The sequence below is a fragment of the Colletotrichum fioriniae genome (assembly GCF_027942845.1).
Source record: "Colletotrichum fioriniae strain IMI 355084 chromosome Unknown scaffold_1, whole genome shotgun sequence".
In the NCBI taxonomy this organism is placed as follows: Eukaryota; Fungi; Ascomycota; class Sordariomycetes; order Glomerellales; family Glomerellaceae; genus Colletotrichum; species Colletotrichum fioriniae.
In genome coordinates this window covers 4,732,968-4,745,447 of record NW_027076837.1, presented here as the reverse complement: position 1 = coordinate 4,745,447, position 12,480 = coordinate 4,732,968, and the positions used below count along the sequence as shown (strand labels likewise).

General features: G+C 53.9%; 2 protein-coding genes across 2 annotated transcripts; both read left to right on the top strand.

The window, feature by feature from the left end:
- Positions 1-3,473: 3,473 nt before the first annotated feature.
- On the top strand, positions 3,474-4,803 carry N0V96_001196 (uncharacterized protein; the record flags this gene model as incomplete). The annotated part of the gene is made up of 3 exons (XM_065756162.1): positions 3,474-4,173; positions 4,239-4,500; positions 4,557-4,803. The coding sequence occupies 3 exons, from the start codon at positions 3,474-3,476 to the stop codon at positions 4,801-4,803; spliced, it is 1,209 nt and encodes a 402-aa protein (XP_065615402.1).
- Positions 4,804-10,949: 6,146 nt separating this feature from the next.
- Positions 10,950-12,446, top strand: N0V96_001195 (uncharacterized protein; the record flags this gene model as incomplete). Its single annotated transcript, XM_065756161.1, has 1 exon — positions 10,950-12,446. One exon carries the CDS (start codon positions 10,950-10,952, stop codon positions 12,444-12,446), a length of 1,497 nt encoding a protein of 498 aa, XP_065615401.1.
- Between the last annotated feature and the right edge of the window lie 34 nt (positions 12,447-12,480).

The following is a 12,480-nucleotide window of genomic DNA, read 5'->3' as shown; positions in this document are numbered from 1 at the left end:
CGTAGAGCACCTCGCCGGGCCCCCTTAGGGCGTGGGCAAGATGAGAATGATGGTCGACATGGGTCCTGGATGAGAGAAAGAGACATAGCCGTACATACCTACACTAGTAAAAGAGAGAGAGAGAGAGAGAGAGAGAGAGAGAGAGAGAGAGAGAGAATATGGTGACGATGAATATGATGGAGAGGGGTGTGTGTGTGTGTGTGTGTGTGTGTGTACGGGTGGGTGTGAATGGTTACTGGTGAGCCGCCCTGCCCTTGTCAATGATCTTTGGGGGTCTAAACATGGATGGTCAATGGTGTCTGAATCTATCCCCGCTTTTCCTTTCAAGCGTGCCTGCGTGCCTTGATCGCAGCCCTGGTTCGTGGCTTTCTGGGAAGGGCTGTCCAGGGGTCCCCGTCATGTTCCCATTGTGTCGAGGCTTTTGAATGGGGGGAGAAGACATGGGACTCGTCGACTCGATGAACGGGGGAGGGCGTGAGTGAAGAATGGATGGGATGGGATGAGATGAGATGAGATGACATAAGCACTCTCACATAACATCAAAGGCTTCTCACATGAGCTGGGAACCAATGAGATGAGGGATCAACGGCAGGCATCTCGTCGATGAGTCTCGCTAATTGGCCGATCTGGCCGGTGGAGAGGCGGCAGGCCCATGTTCTGCCCGTTTTTGCCGTGGATAGGTCCAGGTATGTGTGTGTGTGTGTGTGTGTTTCTGCTATTCTCCCGCCCATTCGCCAATTCAATCACCCTCCATCTTTCTCTCTCATCTCACTCACACTACCTTACTCACACATACTAGGTATGGCACAGTGAGAGTGTGAGAGTGTGAGAGTGTGAGAGTGTGAGAGAGTAAGAGAGTGAGAGAGAGGCAGCAACACACGAAAGAAACGCTATCAAATCTCACATCGCCCAATATTCAGCCCGTCGTTAACTTACGGTGCGGCACTGACTCAAGCGACCCGAGTCGGACGATAACTTTCCGTCGCTCCATCATTTTTCCCGCCTTCTCCCTTCTCAACCTTCTTTTTTGCAAGCTTGCCTGCCGTCTATCTCTTGCCAATGGCTCGATGCCTTGGTGCGCTTCTCTCTCACTCACAACATTCCGGTCATTCTTACTCGTTTCGGTCCTCTCGCAGTTCTAGTCCCCTCTGGCTTGGAGTCCGTCTCCTTCAGAATCGCTTCATCTTTGCTTTTTGCACATCTCTCATCTGCATCGTCCCTGTTTCAGCGCCTCTTTTCCTCTCTCTCTCTCTCTCACCCACCACTATCATCCATCATAACAGCGAGACAGTAGTAGTCAAAGAGATTGAGACCAACTAGCCATGCCGTACCAAGTGAAAATGTGCATGCATACCTTACGTCAGGTAAATCTCTTTCCACTTCACTGTGCGAGCTCCGTGTCAAGACGGCATGCGGACTTGACCGGGGCCCACAGCGCCGGACTACTGGGTTTTTGCTTTTCTTGCCTCTCTCTTCTTCCTTCGCGTCCTGCGGCCTGCTCTTCAGGCCCTCGTCACTTTTCACATTTTCTGCACTGTGTCTCAACTGCATCATACATCCTCCGTCGTCAGTAAGAGAGAAGAAGAGAGCCGATTGTTGCCCAAAGGCAGAAGAGCTTGCATCAGGGGGGCAGAGCGGCGGCCTGTGCCTGGTGTCTCACACCACAGCTGGCCAAATTCTCGGCCAGTGAGTGTCGTACGTATCAAGTTATCACTTCTTCCATTCCTTGACAGGCGTGTCTCCATTCCCCAAGGTTACACACATTCAAATATACAGCGAAATGCTGAGAGACACATACGGCAGCCAACTACGTCTGGGCGTCCCCACTCTCTCTCACACACACTCACTTCCTCGCGGCCTCCCGTCCATCCCAGTCTCCCCTTCCCCTCCGCCCAAGGCTATCTTACAGACACACGCTTTCTCTGTCTTCTCTGGAACCCCACCACCACCACCACTACCACTGCAGCTGTCTGTCCCGCTCGCCATGGGCTGTTTTGGCCCGCGATGTCATGTACCTTTGATAGCTAGCCCAGCTAGCAGGAGGAAAACCGGAGACGCGTTCTTGCTCTCACGTCTGACAATGGGGCCCTTCCGGCCTCCCTGCTTCTTTCCGACCTCACCAGTGGAAGTCTACCGGTTGTCTTGCAATGCTCGGACGTCCAAATCTGGAGATGGATACAGAGAACGATAGAGCCATGTCTCCGACCCAGGATTCAAGAGCGTGTGTGGATTGTCAACATCCACCCTACCCCCCTTGTCGTCCATCATCCTCACCCTTCACCAACCCGCGATCCTTGAACAAGCAGAAGCGGTTCATGCAGGTACTCTTTCTTCTTCGTCGAATATGCCCCCGATCGGTTCTCCGAGTCTCCAGCTGCCTGGCAGCAGTTCCTCGGCCGTGGTCAACCCCGGTCAAAGTTGACTCGATCACTACGAATCCCCCCAAAGGACAAGGGTAATCCACACAAACTGCAACCCAAGATAGAGTAGGATTTGGTTGTCTGGGCTTGACGAATGGGTACTTTGATCATGATATATCCGTATCCCAGCAGCCCCAAACTTGGACTCGGCTGTGTACCCTGCCAGTTGCTCCAGGTTTGGACTCTCTGCTTTCTCAACTCAGAGCCCCATGCAGACAGGCATAGCCCTGAGCCTGTCCTTCTATCTCTCTCTCTGTCTCTCTGTCTCTCGCCTGCCATGCCGGGATCAAGAATCGTAGGCGAACAAGAGAGAAACGGGCTCGAGCTTGTCTCTTGGATCAATAGCCAAAGCCGCCCAGAGTAGGTACCGTACCTGGTTCAGCTTGACCATTGATCTGACACCTATATGTACGTGGGTCTGCGTTCATGGACCGGGCGATCGTCTCATTGTTTCTCAGGGACGACGAAACATGCTGGACTGAACTGGACTGGACCCTCTTCTTCCCGCCGCAAGAAACGCTCTTCTGCTCTAGACCCTCACCATCCTCTCGTCCAAAGATCGGTGGATCCCGCGAAGGAGATTAGAGCCTCTCTCTCTGTGTCTCTGCCCTCCTCCTCCCCCACCACCACCACCATCACGTCTTCAAACTCCACGCCCATTCTTCCCACACCTACACCCCCCGGCTGGCTCTTCGCAGCTCTCCCTCCCACGCTCCACTCCACCTCCACTATCACGTACTCAGACCTCGATACATTCCTATCTGGGGCTCTCTGTCTCTCCCAGCTGGTGTATTGATGACACTATTTCCCCATTTTGTGAGAATATACCTGTCCATCACTTTTTAGGGGCGTCATCTTCATCTCCGTCCCCCTCCGTCCCACGATATAATACTGCCTCGACTGCTCGTCTGTGGAACGCTTCCATTATCCCATCATTCTTCATCTTACTTTTAACCGGACAACTCGCTCCCTCTTCAGAAACGAATTCACCCCCTCTCTCGAACAACAGCGAGTAAGCAACAACAATCAACAACACACATACACTCTCACACAATGATGTCGCACTCGCACCTCTGGCAACAGGAGCAGGATCACTCCATTGATATCATGGAGTCCTTTGGTGGCCCCGAGACCAGCTTTAGCTTTGACGGTTCCATGAGCTGTGGGACTACAACACCAAGCTTCTCTGCCGCCTCCTCCGTCTACGACCCCAATGGCCCCTTCACTCCTCGCTCTGGCCGCTCAACACCTCACGATCACAGCCAGTCCAGCATTGACTTCGACGCCTCCTTCTCCTCCCACAGCTCCTTCACCTTCGACCATGCCCCATCACAAGATCACAAGGGTTACTTCCCCAAGCCCGATGAGGTGAAGATCCAGATGCCCATGCAGTATGCCTCAACACATGTCACCCCCTCAAGGAGGCAGAGTGCAGGCTACGGCATGGACCATCTCGACTACAACACAATGCTTCACGTTACCCTCAACTCCCACTGCATGCCCGGCATGTCCTCGCCTCATCCTCACCAGCAGCAACACCAGCATCAACAACATCACCACCACCATGCTGAGCAGTACTCGCTCCACCCGGAGCTGAGCTCATCACCCTTTGTGATGCCCACTCCCCACCGCGGCCTCCCGAGCTCCACGCCCAGCAACGCCCACATCTGGTCCTGCAGCAGCGAGAGCCCCATCATGATGTTCGGCAACGAGGCTACGCCCTCAACGTCGCCCCTTCAGGCCATGCACGGCGGTAACAGCAGCGCCGTCAAGCGCGAGACCACAGACTCCCCTATCCCCCGCCTCACTCCCCCTCAGCCGCCGCATACCACCACCGCCAGGACCCCAGGCGCAAGCTCTTTGCTGAGGTCCAGCGCAAGACCCTCGCTCTCCAGAAGAACCAGAACGACATGGAGGCCCTGCGGCAACTGAGGTCCATTCAAGTCAACCAGGACGGCTCCGTCCTCGAGTGCGGCTCAATGAAGGTTCGTCACGTGGCGCCTAGACGGGAGCGGTGCACATACCCCGACTGCACCAAGACTTTCAAGAGAAAGGAGCATCTCAAGCGACACTTCAAGGCGTAAGCATCTAGTCACCACACAACTCACAATCACAACGTCACTAACACATCTCTAGTACCCACGAAAAGGAGGTTGAGCTCTACACGTGCCCTGCAACAAATTGCAACCACGTGTTCAAGGAGCGCCGCGACAACTTTGTCTCCCATCTCCTTCTCCACAAGCAGGGCAAGAGCAGCAGGACGCCGTACAACGAAAAGGCCGCCAAGCTCTACGACGAGATGTGCCTGCAGAGCAAGAGCCGCAAGCGCGTCAAGACGGGCACCAGCTCAAGCCCCAGCAGTAGCGGCAGCAACAAGAACTGAGAGAGAGAGAGAGAGAGAGAGAGAGAAACATCAAAGTATCTTACTCTATCTCGACCGCTTGCTGCTGGAGTGAGACACCTCGAACCGGGGTGTTACGGGACGTTTCCTGGGGGCACTGGAGACTGGAGAGCCACTCCGGCCGAGAAAGAGGGGCAGCAAGAAACGCCAAGTCGGGATTTCCCATGGCGATAGGCTGCCTGTCTTTATTTCCAAGACATTTCCAGGATCCCCAACGAGTCGCGCACGCCACTTCTCTCTGCATGTTGCTCATCCTTGCAACATTGCTGCAACAAACACAAATCTTTTCAACTTTCTAACCTGTAATAATTCTGTTGCACGACAAATCACTTTTTTCTTGGGCGTACTTTTGGCAAACCGTTTGAGGTGTATTTTGTCACTTTTTTGTTTTTACGTTACTTGCTTCTCTGCTGTATGGATCAAATTGGGGAGGATGCTTTTGCTTATCAGAGAGAGAGAGACACTTGGAACTCCCATCGGAGGTTGTCAACACATCCCACCAACCCGTCCTGCGCAACGACGTTACATGCATTTTTTACGGATTGCCGCGGAGAAATACCAGCCCACACACACACACACACACACACACACACACTACACACACAAAAAACTCACAAGATTTACATATATTCTTAACGATTAAAAAGACGTCCAAAAAACGAAGCCGCATGAGTACCAATCAAAAACATTGGCGGGAGTGGGGGAGAGAGAGAGGAAGGAGGATACCAAAGGGAGGATCCTGTCTCTGGCGCGAAAACTAGGAGTAGGGGATATCGGGTAGGAGGCTAACTTTGTCTTACTTTTGGGGGTTCAAACGGCGAAAAATGGGGACACGGGAGGGGAGGGTTGGCCGATTACTTTGTACTGAATAACGCCCTTTTTTACTGGGTTTGCGAGGATACGAAAGAGATTACGCTTTGTTTCTACGATTAGATTGTCACCACTAAGAAATGTGTGAGAGAAAACAAGTTTGATGAAGATCCAAGATGAAGGAAACCCGATATTTTCCCCGACTGTGGGTCTTGAACACTACATCCAGGCACTTTACAAAGTACTTTACTTACTGTTGATCCGAAGAAAGCTGACGTCCGAGAGCAGAGCAACGTCGGATAGGTGACATCCGAACTTCTATCACATCTCGTCTGCATGGTGTTGACTTGACATGTTAAGGTGTTGGGGAATTTCCATCCTTCAGCTACGTCTTGCATCTCCCAAAAAGAAACCAGTCTAGACTAAAAAGAGACATATTTGCCCGTCAGAATCTTGGTACTGCTTTGATATATGCATGCTACTGTAGGTGATATCTGATTTTGGTCGATACCACCCGATCTCGTAGGATCATCTTGCCTTGTGGTAGACCGTAGTAGTGGTCAACGCGTAACTATTGTAACAGCGTTGCAATCATCCCACTGACAACGAACAACCTTCAGCTGAGGTGCCCTCTCGTCCCATTCTCGTCTCGGTAGGTGAGCTTGACGATCGCTGTCCGGGCCACCAGGCTTTCTCCACTTCCAAACGCGTATGTGGTCGAGGTGGAACCGTGGACGGGTGATGGAATAGACAGGGCCAGGGGTCAAGATCAAGGCACGGCCAGAGCAAAGGCAAGCTTGTCTCAGATTTTGGTGTCGTTCCTCTTTCTCTGTCTCTTTTCCTGCCGCGAGACTGCGAGGCACTACCGCTACTCTTCTTGCTCCATCCGCCAAGGAAGAACATCAAGAGGACTAGGTAGGGGTTAGGGTTCGTGATGGGGACGAACGTGCTTGATAGTTCTCTGGTGCCATGTTCGCGTCTAGGGCCAGGGCACCAGGCGAAACTCTCTTTCTTCCTCTTTGCCCTCTCAGGCTCTCTCGCGAGCTTGCCCCATCGTAACTTGGACTCGTGGACGATCCGGGACGCGAGTCGAGAGCCGGGAGCGGGCGGGGGAGGAGAGGGGCAAACGGTGCGGTTCAGGCCGTCAGGGTTTTGGGGGAAGTATTTTGGCTAGATGGAAGAGACTACGGATACTGGTCTATGGGTTTAGTCCATCGACGTTGTGGTTAGTTCAACCGTAGTCATGCGTAGTTTGAAAAAGACCCCATTCTTACAGGCAAGCTTCCGTCATCAGGATTACGTCCCGCGCGAATCGGGATGATTGACGGGATCACGAAATAGGGTTGTTGGGAAAGCAAGGGCAAAAGAGGTTTTCGAAAAAGGTATCCATAGCAAAGTTGGGACCTGTAATACAATAGTGCTATGGAATCTAGGGGGCCGCTTGATAGGTTTGAGAGGGCGACGAAGGTTACGAACCGATGCAAATGATGGAATGGGCAGGGGTAGATGATCAAAGGCAGGGGGAGGGGGCGACCAATCGACCAGGGGCGAAGGGAGAGAGAGGAGGAACTTGGGAAGAGGAGACAGCAAGCCTGACAGGGTCAAAAGCCGATGTCCGATGGGCAGAAAAAAGGCGGGAGTCGGTCATTTGAGCAGGCCACCCCGGACGAGAAGAACTACGGATACCGTAGCCTAGTGTGCCTGGCAAGCCTAGGTTGCCCTGTAGGTAGCAGCCAGATGCCTGGACGATGTGACATTGACAGGAGACTCCGAGGTGCAACATAAGACGAAGAGAAATCTCCGTCTGGTCTTTTGTTTCGAAACGGAAGCCTAGTCATGGGAGCCTCGTGGTTGGATGGGAAAGGCGGGCTGCTGTGTGACTATTCCCATGTGGTATTTTTCTTTCCCTAGTGATGGGGGTTTCGCTCTGATTGACGATGAAAGAGAGACGGGCCGAAGGGCGTCTGGATGGCGATGAAAGACGACAGCAGCAGCAGGCTCAATCAGCAGCGAATTGAATCAGGAACACCAGGCCTTCTGCTGTGCAAGATTGCAAGAGCGCAAGTGAGCAGCAGGGGAAAACCACAACACAATTTCAGAGAGAGTGAGACCAGACTGAACACTGCTTTCTCGGTATTACGGGCGCAAAGCGTGTTTGATTAAGCAGTGCTGCAGTTGAACCACACACACACACCATACACACAGGTACATACTCCACCCCGGAAATGCCTAGATCTTAGTGACCTTATCCGAACGGCCGTTCCGGTGCTGCAACTGGTCGAGAGACGAGATGAGTCGAGGTTCGGGCTGATGGATGGGCAAGCTGGAGGGCTCCCAGGTCCAGAGGCTGGCAGATTGGTAGGGTGGTAGCGCACCCAGGCAGCCCAGTCAGGCAGCCCAGTCAGGCTGGCCTGAGCGTCGGCATTCGGAGCCTGCGGCGACCCTGTCAAACCGTCGATCTTGACCATATTATCGGGATATGGCAGGGGGACGAGAATATGGCAGGGGAAGGGGGTTCGTCGCTCAGCGCTGTCGTCGTCGTCGTCGTCGTCGTACAAGAAACCTTGCCCTGCCAGGAGAAGGTCTGGCGCTGGGGCAGCTGGTGCTACTGGTGCGGTGCCGTGGGTGCTACTCTCGCACGGGATGGGATGTCAGTGTTCCACTGAAGATGCAAAAATGTCCGCTGTCGGTGGGCAAGCTGCAGGCAGGCCAGCATGCAGGAGTCCAGGACAATGATAGGTAGGACGGCAGGAATTTCTCAGGGCAAGACGCATGTGTCTGCTCACCCCTGGTGCCCTGGAAGGACAAGAAACCCCATTGAGGCACGGGGTTCGCAGGGGTGAGTATGCAGCCCATCGGATTCGGGCAGCCGCTGCATCTGGCGTGCTGCAGCATCTCATCGTGCAGAGACATGGACAGTGGGACCTTGTGCTACCAAGGCAAGGTACCGGGGATACCAAAAGTTGCAGAGCGAGAGGAAGAAGGCTGCTGTTGCGATTTCGGGGAGTACGACGTACGTACCAGATAAGAAGCGGGAAGTTGCCCATGTGCCGACGTAACGTTATCAAAACAAGGCCAAGTCCTTTTTGGGCGTCTTTTCGTCGTTTCTCTTAGCGTATGCTGTCCGGTGGGAGTTGAATGCGTGAGTGTGGGACAGACGGACGGACGGGCGCTTGACAAGCAAGATGCGGCAGAGGAGAGGATCGTTCGTCGTCGTTAGAATATGCCTCAATCCATTGGAGTTTTCGGTTAGGTTCGTTTAGTCGATGAGTCAGTGGTCAAACCTGCCACAGGCGTTCGCGCTACCTTTTACGCGGATGGAGGTACTTTGGAGAATTTGAAGCTGTGTAGCTAGGATGTGTGCCTTGTTTTGCATCTTAAAGAGGTTGACTAGTAGCGCAGAGATGAGAATAACAAACCATCGTCTGTCGGATGATGTCGTGACGGGGCGGTTGTCTGGTCAGGAGGATCGCGGTTTTCCTATTCGGACGATGATGAATGGATAAACTAAAGTGTGTGGTCATTGGTGTGGTGGACCTACGGAGCTGCGTCCGTAGTTCTTCTGATGGTGTCACCAAAGCGCAAGGGAAAACCTACGGTTGCCCTGGACTTTTTCCTAGTGCGGGAAGCCGTTAGGTGCGCCGTGCGACGATGCGGGGACAGCACCGGCTGTCGGCCGGGTCTCGACCTCTGGAGGCCATCGGATGCGGGGGTACAGACGGAGCGGGATTGGCTAGAAGCTTACGAGCTACGGATTGGAGACGCCGACGTAACTGGCTGTGTGGGCCATCAGGCCGGGGCGCTGCTCCGGAGACTTAGCGCCGAGGTGGCTTGCGAGTTTGGAAGGACCCTGGCCGTTGTCATTTTTCTGGTCGGACCCGCCTACCGCACACAGCTCCGCATTGCGTGAGCTATCAGGCGGACTCGCTCGCGTAGACTAGAACTATCGAAGTCAATGTTAGCTTCGGGACATGTCGTCTTGAAAGGTTAGCAGAGAGGATACTATGGCGTGAGCTTGCGGCACTCCCGTCTACTATACACAGTATTGCCAATGCCGGCCTTGCCGCGTTAGCCACGGGAAGAAGACGCCGGACACGCCGGGGACTCCCGAGGTACGTACCTATTCACTGACAGCTTAGGTAATTCGGAACCTTCCAGCGGAGACGTTCCCAAGCACGTGCTACGGTCACGGGTTCTCTTTCTCGCCCGGCTGACGACGGCATCCTTTTCCGGACCCCGCGAATTCCTGTCCTCGGATTTCCCACACCTCTTGGCTCCGCGGTTTACGGATTACGGATATTAGTGTACTGCGTACAGCCGTACAGACAAACCCTTGGTCATCTGCGATACGTGCGGTACGGACAAACCGCGTTGGCACGCATGCATGCATAGCCACAGCCTCGAGCTGCTGCTGACGTCAACCAACACCACCCGACCGATCGCCCAGAACAAGGCAAGCCCAGGCGAAAGAAAGCAGACACGGCAGAGCAAGCAGATCACTGAATGTGAGGCGACAGGAGCAAACGGGGTAATCTTACACACCCAGTCTCAGCAATGATTGCCCGACAATCGTCACACGCAGCAGCGAACAATCACCACGACAGCACGGCTCCCATGCCCTGCCACTGTCGCCGGGCGCTTCCATGTCACCCACGTGTCTACCCCGTCTGAAAGCTCGTCTTTGCTTCGGGATGATTGCGGCTTGTCGTTCAACTTCATCAATGCAGATCTGCTGAAGGTCATCCTCAACGACTTCCAGCCGGCGTGGCTTTGACTTCATTCTTGCATTCGCCCCCTGCTTCTCAGCATCGCTGCATCGGCTCTTTAGCACAATCCCCGACAGCCTGTCCTCAGAGAATTTTCGAGTTCCTGCTGGGCCGCAGCCTGATCCGCGCGCCATTGTTCACTGGAACGGAATCTGCATCATTCTCACGTCTGGCGACGACCATCTCACGACTCTCACGCCACCTTTCTTTTTCAAGCCTCAGTCTCGTGGATGCCACACTCGTACTTTCCCATATTGCGACTAGCTGCACATGCCGTCCGTAATGCAAGCTTCTCATCGACCATCGACTGTTTGATCGGCCGCTGTAACGTACCTGTCGCCCGTTCATCTCGCTCCAGCACGATTGTCTAGCAGTAAACGCACCCACGTTTGCTTCTCTGCAGTGACGGCTGTTTCGGCCTGGACTGGCCCCCAAACCCCAGTAGAGAAAGGCAGCAAGCTGTTTCATCGTCTGCTACATACCCCATGATCCTGGCAGGAGAGTCCTAAGTGGTCTCAATCAGAAGGCGCAAACAAAGCCACCAACACCATCATGGCCACGCTGCCATCATATCAGGATGCCGTCAGTAAACTCGACTGGCTTGTGTTGGTGGCACCATACGTCGCAGACAAGGACTTTGCTAGTCTTTGTTCTGTGAATAAACGTTTCCACGCCGTCTTCGCACCCCGCCTTTGGAACGATCCATTAGTCGCCGTTCGGCGGTTGGGACTGGATCCAAGTGACGGTATGTTTGTCTCAACCTACACCCATCAAACTAAGGAACACCATTTGCTGACGTTGTTGCTACTATTTCGGTGGAGTGCAAAAGACTTGGAATGGTATCTGGCATTTGTCTTCGACCGCATGCAGCGCCTGCGGCCGAAGACCCTGGCTCTGATCATGACCCTCGACTTTCGTGACTTTGCAAAAGACACTGCCCACTTCTCGTCCGACCGTAGCAACAGGACAATACCTCACACTCTGCGTCAACTCTCCAAGACACTGCCGAACCTCAGGTGTATCCTCTTGGACGGCCATGCCGAGGCGGATCCCGCCTTCCTGAATACCATCCCGGCTTCAGAAGCAAACACGACACCACCAGATCCTCGTCAAGGCCTGTTGGTTCTGAGTGTCGCTTATTGTCAAAACCAACTCCCCAACGACTTCTATACGTCGGACAAGCTCCAGCAGCTGGTCCTTCTGGACGTTTCTGGATTGCCAGGTTCCCTGCAGCCTCTGATTGCCGCAGCTCACGGACGTCGTAACCTACGCAGATTAAAGGTCCTCAAGGTGAGGCGTCGCGAGATCAACGACTCCTGGGCTTTGATGCTCTTTCAGGCTTTCAAAAGCTCGCTGTGGAGTCTGGATATCAGCGAAAACAGAGTCACAGACGGTGTTCTCGGTCAATTTGCTGCACTTTGCTTCAATAGTCCATCTTTGAGGTCTCAGTCTCGATTCATGACCGAGGGCAAACTTGTCTTTGATGGTCAAGGAAACGACGCATTTGGGCCATTCATATTCATCCAAGAATCCGACTCGAGCGCAACCTTTAGCGATGCAGAGCGGCACTTTGTGGATGCTCCCATTTACTCTGCCCCTGCGGGTCGCGATTTGCAAGAAGATGAAGCAGTGCGAGCCAATGGCAGAACCACGTTGAGGCGAGACAGTGTGGACTACGTTAAGGCCGCAACTGCGGGAGGCATGGATCATCCGGTACCTGACTGGTCAGACGTGCCGTACCTCGATGTCTGCTCTGCACCCGCCGGGATCACCCATCTGCACATCTCAGACACTCAAATCACTTCTTCAGGTGTGGAGAGACTACTGCGTAGCTCGCAAGGCCAGCTGGAAGAGCTCTCATGTGATGCCCCGTTCTTTCTACCAGTCCAGGGATCTGCTGTCAAGCAGCAGCATCTCCTCCCATGGCCCAAGAACGTCACTCTGCGCGGCGCTCTGGGCTGCGCGCACGTCTTCAGGCCTGTATTCTCGTCCCAATCTGCGTGTGTTGAGGATTCATCATTCGTTCGTGACGCAGATACCGACACTTGAGACTGATGGGCTGTCAACCATGGCACGACTCTGG